We start from the raw sequence: 15041 nt of genomic DNA on the forward strand, positions 1-15041 counted from the left end.
CTGATTTGGGTGGTTTGTTAGTTATTCTAACGTTCCATTTGATAGATTTGGTAAAACAGTTAAGATATGCTAACCGTTTCATGTATGTGAATGAAGAATGCTAGAAAATATAAGCGCCACACTCTTTTACAACAAAGTAACGTAGCAAAGTGTTTCATTCCCTTCCTTTCCTCAGCCTCCCTTGGTTATGTAACAGCTCTCTCCTGCTGTTAATTCAGCATGACAGTACTTGCTGTCCACTAGCATTCCCTTTGTTTCATATCACTTCACACACACACACACACACACACACACACACACACACACACACACACACACACACACACACACACACACACACACACACACACACACACACACCATCAATGCACCACTGTATAGTGCATGATGGTTTCAGTCTTACAGGCACTTCTCCGGTTCATCTATTGCCATACTTCTTAAACTTTATCTCGTAAACAAGTCTGCTACTAAATTACTGTAAGTAATCTCAGAACGGAAACTGAAAAAATAAAAGATGAGCCTCTATGGAATCAGACAGACAATCGGAGATAACAGGATGATCGTGCAGGAAATAAGCTACGGACAGACATGAAGGAACAAATCTTCACTTGAGGAAGAGGGGACACATGCATGGCTAAGTCTGAGGGTTTCGAGGATGTGGTCGTGCCTGTTTTTGTGTGTGTATGTGAGCTTGTGAGTGACAAAAAAGCCACCAAGCATATAATTGTAATCCTTTCCCAGCATGAAGCAGCCCATTTTAGTACTTTGTACCATAGGACTCTCAGCGCAGAGACCACACAGTGAGGATAACTGGCTAACAGGCCAATGGGCTTATGGTTTTGAATAAAATTAAAATCTGTGGTTAGGAAAGCTAACATGTAATCTTTTTTGGAGATTTTATCTAAAGTAAAAAGAAACCATTAGTGTCACATATAATTTGAAAATGGTGTATAATAAATGAAAAGGTGCCTTTTTGCAGTTTCACACATAAATTGCTGGAACAGGTATATCACATCCGCATGCTGCCTCTTTTGGTGGCAATGGATTTGCTTGCCAGAACAGTCAATCTTCATCATTAACATCATCAGCCAATCAAACATTAGTGTGACTATGGGAGCTACCAAAGCCCGTCTACGGAAAGCCTTTTCACTCCCTATTCAGCCCCATTGTACCTACTTTGGTTGCAGTTCCACCAGAGTTCCACTGGGGGTGATCACGGTCCAGTGCAAAATGAATGGGACACTATGGAGCTAGACGGCTAAATTTGTCTCTTTCGCTTGATTGTCGTTGAGAAATCTCAGATTTGATTGCAGTTTCTGCAAGTTCAACGTGGATTATAGGTCGAAAGTTGAATGAACGAGTACTTATGTCCTTTCAATTTCCTACAGATTAAGTCGTTGTTGCCCATAACATGCTAGCATTCTGCTAATGAATGCTGATTGGTCAGTGAAGGACTGATTACGATCAGAGCTCCCGCTTGACGGCATCCAAAGTGGAACCAGAATGTCAGAGTGAATATTTCAGCGTGGTCTTTAAAACATTAGCAAACCTCTTTCTAGCACGTGTATTGACAGGGAGAGCCTAACCTGACAGCTGTGTTGTCGATGCCTCGAGAGAAAAAAGGAAGTGGCTCAGAGCTTGCTGTAAAGCAGTATCTCTGGCCGTATATGTGTATGACGTCATTGACATTTTAAAAGGCTTTTTAGAACAAAAAAGCGACTTTAAAAAAATGTAACAACCAGCAGTGTGTATTTTCTTTGCCTCCCCTTTCGAATGCAACATTCAAATTACTAGACAAAAAAATTATATCCTGAGAAAAGTGGATTTTGTGGGGTATAGTTCCATAGAGTCCCATTCATTCTGCACTGGCCTGTGAGCGCCCCCTATATGGATCAAGAGTGGAACTGCAACCAGTATAGAAGCCGGAAGTGTCGAGAGAGTGGAACTTCTTCCCTTATTAGAAATTCTTTGGAGCTACCCGTAATTGTTGATGTTATGTTGCCAACAATTAGCTCAATGAGAAGTTCAAAGCATGGTTTTAGCATGCTCCTAAATGCATCGTTTGAGTCAGAGCAGAGAGAGATTAGATTAGTGATTTACATTACTGCACGACACTCACTCAGACTAATGACAGCTAGCTATGTTTAGAACGCTTGACACACCTCCTTCCCTAAACACACCCCAGCAAAGCTAGCTAATTAGCTGGCTTGTTATCACTATATGTTGTTGACTGGATAACCTACTTTGTCAAATGCAGCCAATACTAACAAGCTTTATAATAATAGCGTTAAAACTATACAACATGGCTTCTCAAAGACGCATGCATCCGGACCAAATGGCAAGTCAATCCGGACCCAGTCTAACTCGTGTTTGATACACATATGAACCGAAGATTAAAAGTTGACCAAGAAAACCGAGAGCTCAACTTGAATGTATGTTGCTTTAAAGTTAAAAGTGAGTTGATTAAATGTTATTTTGTTATTGCCAATCATTCCGGACCTCTTACCTCTATTAAAAATCAGATGTGGACCTTAGAGTAATACGTTTGAGAACTACTAATATACAACATTAATATGGTGAACTTATCAGGAATTGTTTCTGATCCTATTATCCATCACCAGCGCACTCTTCTTTGGTATGGTGGAGTTTATTGATCATGTAACAGATTAGTATTTGCACTTTCTCAAGAAAGTGGGCATGGCTATAGCTGACCCACGCCATAACAGACTAGAAGGTATATTAACACTGTTGTCCTAAGAGACTGAACCTCTTCCCAGTGTTAGCTTACAGCATTAACTAGCTCTGCTCTGCTTCACACTGAGAAGAGCAGTGTGTTAATCACATGTCTATTTCCGGAAACTAGCTCATTAGCCTGCAGTATTTAGAAAGCAGGAGGAAGGAGGCTTCACACAGGAAGAAAGCAGCCTGGTAACTGCAAACATACCTGAGTCTGATAATGATTCCCTTTTTATTTAGATAGTACTTTTTTCCCATCTGTGCTATTTTCTGTGGTTTCAAAGGGATATCAATCATGGATTCCCGTAGTTAGGACGACATGACCTGAAGTAGTAGTAATAGTAGACATGCTAACAAGCTTTCAGTTTAATTTATTTCGGTCTCTGCTTGTGTACATGTTAACACTGCATAAACAAAATGGCTTAACTGATTCCCTCCCAGTAAATTCCTGAAGTGCATATCATCAAAATGATTAAGAAATCGTATTGCCATACTTGGGAAGATCATCCACTGCCTTAGTTCAGATCCAACACTTAACCCTTTTCACTTTAACCTCTATAACCCTAACTGACCTAGTTTTGATCTTCACCCAAAAACTACGTGCTAACCTTAAGCTAACCTTTAAAGAAAACTCCCCTCAGATTCTGTTACACAGCCTGTGCCATTTAGCACATTCCAGGAATTACTTTGGGATGAAGTGCTGTAACCTACTGTTTGGTGTTTCCTCTTTTGCCCCGGTTACCTTATCTTCTTCTGATTCACTTACTGATTTATTGTATTGTATTCACCACACAACCCTTCAACAACCTGCATGAACATCCTTGACAGCAGCAGTGAGTTTTTACAGTTGAAAGACATGAGAGTTGCAGCCTAGAGGTGTGCTCAGGACTATCTTTTTAATCCTGCTCTACTGCCTGACCTGCCTCATCCCAGAGGAAGATATTTCGTGAGGCGATGGGAACTAGAAGTGGATAAAAAAATCTTATGGATCATGTCCGCCATTGTTGGATAGTAGTGAGCCGTTTCTCATAGACAAGATACTAAGCAGATGCAACATGACATCATGACTTCGCGTAAACATGCACGCCACTTTCTAAAGCCATGTGGCGTGTTATCGCGAGACTACGGTTGGGTTTAGGAAACGTCACACGCGGGTTGGGATTAGGAAAAGAAGAACGAGGTTGGGTTTAGGAAAATAACAAACGTGGAAAGGAAACATCACACGCGGGACACGATCCCCGCTCTCCTGGGTGAAAGACCTGTGTTTGACCCATCCTCCCTACGTGGATTTTCGCCCTTTCATACTACTCGCTACGGCGTCAATTCACACGCAATCGCAAGGTAATGTAAGTCAATGGAGGCCAAACGGCGTTGATAAACACGCTAAAAAGCGAGTATGCGTCTTGATAACACGCCAATAATGGCATACAAATTGGCGTGTCATACATACGCCACTTCATGAGATCAGTCTGGCAGATAGTTGAACCTCAACGACAAATCACAATTCTTGACACTCAAAGAAGTAACAATTGGCCAAAATGACCTCACTTCCTAAAAATGCCCCAGATGTTAAGGGTCTACAGCTCGGCTGGGCTTTCACAAGGATAAGGTAGAATACGAAATGACAAAACCCACACAGACGATGGCACCACGAGCCCCCCCCCTCACACATTCTGTAACACCTAAAGCCCAAGTAGGATTCAGACATTCCAGTCTGAAGCTGGAATGTGATAAAGAGACTTCTGCAGCGTTTCACCACCTAAACACAGCACTGCGTTAGGAAATGAAGCCCTGACATCAGAGGTCAAACTCCATCCTGACTCCTGACAGGATGGATTTGGTTTTTATTGTAAAAACCAAAATGAAAGCAATTTAGCTCTCTCTGCTTCCTTCAAGAAATTTGATATATTTTTTAAAGTTAGAAATGTTCTGTTCAAAGGCAGTTTTCTAAAATATGTCCTGTTCCCGGTATTTTTTAGCTGCATTTTCATTGTCTGTGTTCGTGTCTTTGTTGTAAACACAGTATTTGTGCTAGCAGGTGGTTTGTGCTTTGCTTTTGTGTTAAATGAATGACTTCTGTTGCACAGTACAACAATGGTCGGTGGATGTTGCAGACAATAGTGGGTGGGGGGGTTGTGTAATGGTGGCCATCACATGGCTGGGTTGTATTGTTGTGTTTCCTGCATCCCTTCAGTTCTCTTCCTCTCTGGAACACAAATACCAAAACACGGGACAAAATACTTTGATGGAAGATGGAATGTGACAAAAAAATAGCCTACTTCAGCCATTATTTTCTTTCATTGTCATTTTCAAAGTGACATGAGTCTCAACATAATATGGCAGTAAAAAAAAACGTGTTCCCTTGTGGCGGATACACCAAACCAAATAGTTTAGGTGAGCCAATCAGAGCTTTGTAGGCAGTAAGAATGAGGAAGTTATCTTCTTGTGCCAGGGCTGTGTTATTATGGAACCCACATAACTTCTAGGCAAGACCCACCCTTCAATAGCATTCACACACTACTATTGGTCAGGCGTCCATGCTTACGCAAGGTAACCTAACCCGATTTGTTCAGGTCCTATCCCCTGACCAATCGGCTATCCTAACCTTAACCACTCGAGGTCAATGCCTAACACCAACCAATCGAGCTGCTTCGTAGGGCGGGACTTGCCTAGAAGTTACGTGGGCTCCATAATAACGCGCCAGGGCCAGAATTCATTCCAACAAAAATGGTGACAAGCATGGATGAGATCAATGCTGCTTTACAATGACATATTTCTTGAAAAACATGACTGCGATGAGTTAACTGCTCTACCATAGCATCTGGGTTAAGTAAAAATAGAATTAGCGATTGGATATGTCCGTCACTCCTGATCAGGAATAATACATTTTTTTTTTATATAAATTTATTAGCAGACACTGTAAAAGGTATGGTCCTAATATCCGTGACATCATCTATAGGTTTCTGAAAATCCAAAATAAAACACAAAGTGGGCGGCTCCCGGTTGCCTCCGCCGATTGACTCACTTTTGGAGCCAGCCTGAAGTGGCCACTCGATGAACTGCAGTTATTTGCACTTTTGCATTGGCTTCATTTTTCAGCACCGCTTGGATATTTGACTGAATAATGAAGTAAAGACAAGATGGCAACTCAGTTTGATTATCAAAGGACCAAAACCATCTCTAACTGGATACCCAATCACAGCACTCGTGCCCATGACTCAGGTATATTTCCTTTTTCCTATGCCATTATGATTGGTTTTATTAAGAATTCAAACTTCTAACAGTCTAACTTTTGAAAAGTGCTTTCATCTCTTCAAATGTGCTCTTCTTATACTGTGTCAAGGTGACTTCTTTTTGCTGCATTATCAAAGAAGTTATAAGAAATAAACCAGAAGCCCTTAGGCAGACACACACAGACGCTACTGTGTCACGTTTAGCTGTCATCCATTCCCATGGGCCAATCAAAAATACCCACAAAGTGTTATTCATAGCCCAAAGAAATACTTCAAATTCTAGCTACTTCAGACATGTACAAACATGAGGAGGCTTTGTTTAAATGCTGGGAAAAAATATTTTTTAAGGCTCAGTTTAATAGCTGGCCTGAGGGGCACTCATATGATTTTCAATGACAAATGCCCAAGCCACATTTTTTTTTTCTTTCCTTTCATGTTATCCACTCATTGTCAGCTGATGACACACTCATATCTATAAACTGGTAAACCACAATCGTGGGAATTACAGCTCTTTGAAGGGAGCCGGATCTTTTGGCTCTGTTCCATAATTTTTTTTTTTTTTTAGGGGGCATGGGTTATAATCACGAGGATAATAATGGGGTAAGAATTCAATCAAATTCAAACTTAGACATCCAACAAATACAACGTCATTTTGCATGCGTGGTCTAGTTTTAGCAGCACTAAATCACTCGTATTGCCAGACCTAATGACAATGATCTGCCTTGTACACTTTACACAGGGTGACGCCATATCCCTCTGCTTTGTCAGTGAATTTACACTCTGTAAATTGTCTGTCTATGAAAAATGAGTGTCTATGAAATGTGTTATGTAAATAAAGTTGCCTTGCCTTGAATGCAATTCATCCAACACTCAACTGGCATAATAAAAACAAGTATACTGTACGATCATTTTTTTTTTTTTTTAAACGTCTCTCACTAAGTACAACTCGGTTCCCTTCTTTGTACCAAAGAGCCGTTTAAAAGAATCGGATCGTTCGCAAAACGTAACATCACTTGTATATTTAGTGTCCATCTGAACGGCGCTGATATGACTGTAATGTTTGGGACTTCATCCAATAACACAAGGCGGAGTATCACTCTCTTCCTGGAAGACAGCCAGTGGAGGCCCATCAACAGATCGGCCATTGAAAGGCCATGAGCCAGTTAATGTCAACAACACTGAGCTGTGTGAGGCAGAACAGACTTCCTACTAGCACCCCCCTCCACCTCCCTCTCTCCCGTTTTCCTCACTCGCCTTATATTCCCCACTCCACCTACCACCATCACACACACACACACACACACACACACACACACACACACACACACACACACACACACACACAAACACACACACCTGCACCGCCCTTTATCTTTCTTGGACTCATTGTTTCTTGTCATCACATCGGTCTCTCTCATCCCGTCTCTCCTTCAGCACCTCATTCTCATTTCCACCTCCTGTGTACTCTTGGCTCACCAATCTTTAGCATCATCAACCACACTATGTGTGTGTGCTTTATGGGAAGAGGGAGAGGTTTGGAGGAAGAAGACATCATTGATAAGTCTGTTGTTCCTGTCAATGTTCCCACAGTCCACGCTGCTGAGAAGGGTGGGAACGGAAAAAGTACTTCAACCAGACACACACACACACACACACACACACACACACACACACACACTGCACAACGCACAAAAACCTTGAGCAACACTGACAGTCTCTGTGGGGGGGGGCTGGAGCATGTGGCAGATACCTCCTGTCATTGACTATATAATCAAATGCAGAGCTGGCTGTGATATTTCTGTCCCCTGGCTCAGCAGAGGTATTGGCAAACACTCTGAATTGGCAGTTTGCTGCTTCGCTTCGTTATTTTCCAGAATCAGCTAGTAATTTCGAGTGGCGACCAACAAAACAGTGAACACACGGACGATGAGCTATTCTGAATACAGTGTGTCCACCACTACTTTGTTTACCCCTCAACTTTCAATGTTACAATCAGTGGCTTCACTATGGAGCTTTTGTTACCTTTGTGCCCTGTTTTACTGATTTTATTATTGCTCCAAAAATCTCCCTGAAGAGTAGGGCTGTCCTCGACTAAAGAAATTCTTAGTCGACTAACACTTATATGATTTTGTCGATTAATCGATTAGTTGATGTAATCGACAGAGCTGTGCTCTTTGAGAGGCGATTAAGACTAGAAAAGCACAATATAAATGTAGTTAATGAACCATCTGTAAAACTGAGTTTCTCCACAATTAATCCAGCAAAAGCACCACTTTAAATCTTGTGCTTACCAGAAATGTGCTCATAAGTTTCTTGGAAATGAGTAATTAAGCATGAATAAGCATAAAAAATGACTCATCAACTAAAGAAATCTTAGTCGACCAAGACCAAAACGACCGATTAGTTGACTAATCGACTAAGAGGTGGCAGCCGTACTGAAGAGGTGACTTAACACAGATTGAACTCTCTGTAACGAGGCACGTTGTTTGAAAAGATGAAGATGAACGGATGTGAAGCTATGGCTTTGATGCTGCCTTTGCCTCTCCTCGACAGGTGGATGTGTTTGCCTGGCTCAGGGGCACTGCTGTGTAAACTGTGTGCAAAATAAATAAAAGCTGTCACGTAACTAAAAATGAACACATCTCAGAGCAACTGCAAGAATGTTCAAAGAGACACACTTGATTTCTGGAGCTTGCATCACTCCTTTGATAGTGTGCTAGTCAGCCGCACTCAAGGAAAACGTCAGTAACTCTACAGTGACGTAAAATCAATCAGCATGATTGGGAGTGATGAGATAACAGGGTCAGGGTACGATGCCCCCCCCCACAGCTTCTTCACCTTCGGTTATACTGACAACAGCAGGGAGACTGCACTTTCCATGCATTGCATTAGCATTTGGAGGGGTGTTTTGTATTTAACCGTACTATTTCTGCACAATGAGTATGCATTTCTTTTCCGAGTGGTCACAGTGGACTTAATCACCTGACCCAATATGGGTTATTTATTAGCAAATAATTTTAACATTGAGCTACACAGAAAAAGATGATTCGATCTCTTCGTCTAAACTGAAGCATGTCTCTGATGCTCTGAGCCCGCACCAAGAGGACAAAAAGAAACACCCATCAGCCAGTTACATCCGGCACGGCAATGTCAATCCCTCGTTGACCATGAACAACGTCAAAGTCTGCGATCAAAGAATTACAAGTTGCTTGGCAACAGCTACACGCGAGGAGATAAGGTTGAAAATTCACCACAAGCAAATCTGGAACAAACAAATGAAGTCTTCAGGTGGTTTGCTCTGGACATGTGGCAGCTCTCTCTTTGGTTTGATGGACTGCTGCTCTGTGACACATCCGTGACTGCCTCTAAGGTTCACCTTTTTAAAACGTTAACATGTGCATGTAATATTCAAAATGCAACCAATGAGTGCTTTTCAATAAGGGTGGGGGCTTCAATGATGACTTGACCATGTGGTAAGGTTGTACAAGGGTTTTTACAAGAGCAAGACTAACAGTACAGTATATTAAATGAAAATTACACAATGAGCTAACGTGATACCAAAAGGATGGGTATATAAACCGGACAAAACCAATGTGAGTAACCAGCAAACATCCAGTTAGACAACAGTATACTGTCACTAGTGGTGTTCATGGTCTCTGCCAAGTCCTTCAGAATGGGGATGATGAAAACCAGGTTAAGGTCATTTCTATATCTAGGTTAAAGTGATGCAGAGGAGGAGGAGGAGCACAAAGGCACAGAGAGAGAAATAGACACTACTGCAGCAAGCAGTCTGGTCCACTATCCTCCTCTGGATGTCTCTCTCCTTCAGGAGAGGAGGGTGCAGTATCCTGTGTCCTCACCACTTTAAAGGCAATCAGTGTAATTACAGTCTCGGTCTCTGTTAACCAGCGCACACACAAAGAAAAAGCAACACACACACACACACACACACACACACACACACACACACACACACACACACACACACACACACACACACACAGCTAACTAACAGCACCATCAGCATTCAAAAAAAGCCCGATGGACACACACACACACACACACACAAACACACACCCTCCACTTGAGTTTTCTTTTCTCCAGAAACTTAAGTTAAAATACATTTGTGTTACGTTTTGAACATTACTTTTGTTTTAATTCAATCTACCTGCGTGAGGAAAGTAGCAAAAGCGCTGATCCCCCGGAGCTCCCTAAGACCGGGTAACGTAAACGGCTAATAACCGGGATTAGGTTTGAACGGTGGAGGCGAAACCGACCTGCTGACCGTTACTTCTTCTTCTTTGTCTTCTTTTTCCTTAACGTTCACCTCGAGAGACAAAAAGACGTGTGGACGCGGCGGCCGGCGGGCCGTCAGAGAAACAAGCGGAGAGGAGAAGTAGAGGACCGGATGCTCGTGTGCTCCCAACAGCTGTAACGTTAACGGCAGGCTCTAACTGAGATGACATTGAGCTCCTTTTACGCGCCAGCTTTGCCAACCGGCGGCGGTCCCTCCTCCCTATCCTCTCCTTCCTCTCTCCCCTTCACTCCTCTCTCTCTCTCTCTCTCTCTCTCTCTCTCTCTCTCTCTCTCTCTCTCTCTCTCTCTCTCTCTCTTTTTAGGCACGCGCGCTGAATAATGCAGGGCTCGCGAGGTCCCGGGAGTGTTTTCTGTCCCGTTCCAGAGACAATCAGAGAGCGAGCCGCCAGCGCGAGCTCCAGCCAAGCACAATGAGGCCGACCCGGACGGATCAGGTTACCAGTACTGCCTTTCATTCATTTATTCAGCTGCAAAACAATCTGACTGCAGCCCAGCCAGCACCCCCCCCCCCCCCCCCCAATGCTACTGTACCCCACCTCCCTGTCTCCCCACCGCCCTGTCTCCCTGTCTCCCCACCTCCAGCTCTACCTCCCCTTAGTCAAATGTGCTCAGGTGGCATTTTTACAGAAACAACAACAAACTCAGAACACTCCAGAACAGGCGGTGGTGGTAACTAAGTAAGCTAACCCACATTTACTCCAGTAGCCTACTCTATTGCACCGTACAATTTACTAGTACATTTACTTTAAATGAAAAAAAGTATTTTTATATTTATGCCACTTTCTGCTGCTCCACTACATTTAAAGGGGCACTCGACCGATTTTACACATAAAGTCCAGTTCACTATCAACTTGCATCATGGGAAGCGTAGGATCCAGTGTTTTTGGGGTGTGACTCATGGGGCTAAAAGTCAGATACCTCTGCCTCTGCTGCACTTATTCTGACCATTTTATTGTTTAATCTGTCTTTCTCAAGGCCCCCAGCTTTATGGAAGTGTGATACTAAATTGCTAGAGTAGCCTACCCCTTTAAGAGTGAAATATTGGGTCATTTACCCCACTACATTTACTGTTTTTTAAAGTAAGATTTTACTTATAAAACATCATCCGTTAATAAGATATGGTGCAATGTTCTATGATGTATCAGTTATAATCATGGAATGGATGTACACTTATATAATAATAACACACAGAATTCTGCATAATAAGTAGGTTTACTTTTAAATACTTTAGTACATGATGCTCACGATACTTACTTTTACTTAAATACAACTTTAAGTGGTATGGAGTATTTAAAAATTATATATATATTTGTCACCAATCCTGTTTGTAGTATTTATGGACAGGATATCGAGGCGTAGTCGGGGTGGAGAGGGGTTGCAGTTTGGTGAGCTGGGGATCTCATCGCTGCTTTTTGCAGATGATGTGGTCCTGATGGCATCGTCGGCCTGTGACCTTCAGCACTCACTGGATTGGTTCGCAGCCGAGTGTGAAGCGGCTGGGATGAGGATCAGCACCTCTAAATCTGAGGCCATGGTTCTCAGCAGGAAACCGATGGAGTGCCTTCTCCAGGTAGGGAATGAGTCTTTACCCCAAGTGAAGGAGTTCAAGTACCTTGGAGTCTTGTTCGCGAGTGAGGGAACAATGGAGCGGGAGATTGGTCGGAGAATCGGCGCAGCGGGTGCGGTATTACACTCAATTTATCGCACCGTTGTGACGAAAAGAGAGCTGAGCCAGAAGGCAAAGCTCTCAATCTACCGGTCAGTTTTCGTTCCTACCCTCATCTATGGTCATGAAGGCTGGGTCATGACCGAAAGAACGAGATCCAGGGTACAAGCGGCCGAAATGGGTTTCCTCAGGAGGGTGGCTGGTGTCTCCCTTAGAGATAGGGTGAGAAGCTCAGTCATCCGTGAGGAGCTCGGAGTAGAGCCACTGCTCCTTCGCGTCGAAAGGAGCCAGTTGAGGTGATTCGGGCATCTGGTAAGGATGCCCCCTGGGCGCCTCCCTAGGGAGGTTTTCCAGGCACGTCCAGCTGGGAGGAGGCCTCGGGGAAGACCCAGGACTAGGTGGAGGGATTATATCTCCAACCTGGCCTGGGAACGCCTCGGAATCCCCCAGTCGGAGCTGGTTAATGTGGCTCGGGAAAGGGAAGTTTGGGGTCCCCTGCTGGAGCTGCTACCCCCGCGACCCGTTACCGGATAAGCGGAAGAAGATGGATGGATGGATATATATTTTAGTATTGCTACTGTTACTTAATTAAACGATCTGACTTCTTTTTCCACAACTGAGAACAGGAGAAAGTCTAGGACACCAACACTTAATATTTAATAAAACATAAATACCGTATTCAAATTGATACCATAGTAGATTAAAATGCCTAAAAGTACAGTAAAGGTAAAGACTCATAAGTTCCCTTTAGAAATATTATAGTGATATAGCAGATAAAAATGCAACAAAGTACAGTAAGGTCAAATAAAATGTACTGAGTGCAATAAACATACAATGGGTAGCTATAAAATATTATAGAGACACTGTAGCGGGACATGTCACCACAAAAAAACAACTAAGCACCTGTAGAAAGGAAACAATGTGACTGAAGCCCCCCCCCCCAGCAGATGTAATTCAAACAGTCTGGAAGCACGTACAGTACACTCTGCAGGTGCCTGAAGTTCAACATGAAACCCAATGATTCTCACTTTAAGCAAACACATTAACACTAACCTCTGCTCCAAATACTTAATTAATTTGGATTTTTGGCGATGTTGCTAAGGGGCACTAAGCTATCTGACACTATGGAGCACTATTCTCTCTTTTTTTTCAGGAATTCAAGGAATTATTTGGGGATTTAATTTCCTGATGATTCCTTCCCTTAAAGCTATATGTACATATTTTTAAATTATCAGCCTGAATTCCATCTACTCTAACAATGCACTATGGCAGGGGCGTCAAACTCAACTTCACATTATTGCATGTCTCATATAGTCTTCTCTCTTACAGTTTGGTCGACATAAAGCCCTAAAAAAGCCAACAAAAAAGTTCCTTAGCCATCATAGAAAAAAAGCGCCTAAAAATGTTGTTAAAAACAACAAAAATGTCAAAAAAGTGACAAAAACGTCGGAAAAAGTGACAAAAACGTTGAAAAAAGTGACAAAAACGTCAGGAAAAGTGACAAAAACGTAGGACAAAGTGACAAAAACGTTGGACAAAGTAACAAAAATGCCGAAAAAGTGACAAAAACATCAGAAAAAGTGACAAAAACGTTGAAAAACAAGACAAAAACGTCGTGGGCCTCAAGTTTGACACATGTGCACTATGGCAAGACTTGAATGGCACAGATGTTCCCAGTTGAGAAGAACTCACAGATCTTACCTGCCCACATTCTCTTAGCACTATGGTTGTCTTGTTCTTACTATGATTTGTGTATCATCTTTTTTTTTTTATCTCTGCTAAAAGTTTTATAAATAAAAAATAAAAATAAAAAAACAGACCAGTCTGACACAACCTCATAAAGTAGACAAACAGTCAAAAAAATGAATCACGGAAATTGTTGCTTGGAAGTCTGTAATCCCATCCCATGTAAAAGGTGTAAAACAGTCTCCTAACCGCATGACAGCATCATGAAAGGTTTCCTGGCCGGTAGTGAACTGGTGTAGCCCCTAACTCTTTTGATGTCAAACCAAGCTTTCTGACAAAAAGTGCGAGTACAATATGTGCAGAATATCTGTAGAAACACTCGTCCTGCCGCTAGTTGTAACTTTCTACAAAGTAGTTTTGGATTCAAGTAATTGCACCATTACATAAAAACACCCTCAAACGGGCACAGACTACTCACCATGGCAGTGTGAGGATGCCTGGTCGGCATTGAAGCTTGAAACCCATTTGCTGTTGTCGTGGTAATCGCTGGTGTTTTGCCGTAGCCTATGATAAAACAAAATTTGAGTTATTGTTACCATTGATATCTTTGATTATCATCTTCTTTCATAATCATTTGTACCTGTGAGTGACCTTTTTGGCATGCAACATGCAGCTGACCTGTAAATATGATCATATTAATAGAGATGTGCATAACATGCTTTTGTGGTGGATTGTAAATCAGTGAACTGCTAACATCTGTTATTCAAGCTTTTGTAATGCAACCAGAGCAACTGTGCTTGCTTGACAGATATAATAAATCCTTAGTTGTCCTAAGAGTGTTTGTTTCTGGCTGTACTTTTATCTTGACTCTGTTCTTTGCTGCTTGAGTGACCCAGTTCTACCTCGAGGAGTCATGTTCATCTGGCTCCATATATCATCACTTATCAACCTCAACCTCCTGATACCCACACTCACTGGGACTGAAGTAATAACACTGCTGTTAGAGTACAAAATATCAACATGAATACTTATACTTAATATACTTAAGCTACTACCATCACCACTGCTACTGTGCTGCTACTTCCACCGCAATGGCAACAACTCCTGCAACTGTAGTAGTTTTTGCTGTCACAGTATAGCAGCAACTATGGTAGTAGTGGCCAGTGATAGAGAGTAACTCAGTACATGCACTCTTATAATACTGTACTTAAATGTATAGTATTTTAAGGTACATTTACTTTGCTTCGGTATTTACATTTTACGCTGCTTTACACTTCAACTATACTACATTTCAGAAGCAAATACTGTACTTTTTTACTCCATTATGTATTTGACAGCTATAGTAACCAGTTACTTTGTAGATTAATATTTAATATACAAAATATATCATTTTATAGAGTACA

General features: G+C 42.1%; 1 protein-coding gene across 4 annotated transcripts in view; it reads right to left on the bottom strand.

Moving 5' to 3' along the window:
* Positions 1–15041, bottom strand: part of LOC116048878 (A-kinase anchor protein 2) — a 97804-nt gene that overhangs the window by 26019 nt on the left and 56744 nt on the right. For all 4 annotated transcript variants that reach the window (XM_035999107.1, XM_035999109.1, XM_031298162.2 and 1 more), the window contains one exon: positions 14117–14202. In XM_035999107.1, the coding sequence (XP_035855000.1) occupies positions 14117–14202 (86 nt within the window). The remainder of the gene's footprint in view (positions 1–14116; positions 14203–15041) is intronic.

This window comes from Sander lucioperca, chromosome 1 (assembly GCF_008315115.2).
Source record: "Sander lucioperca isolate FBNREF2018 chromosome 1, SLUC_FBN_1.2, whole genome shotgun sequence".
Classification (NCBI taxonomy): Eukaryota; Metazoa; Chordata; class Actinopteri; order Perciformes; family Percidae; genus Sander; species Sander lucioperca.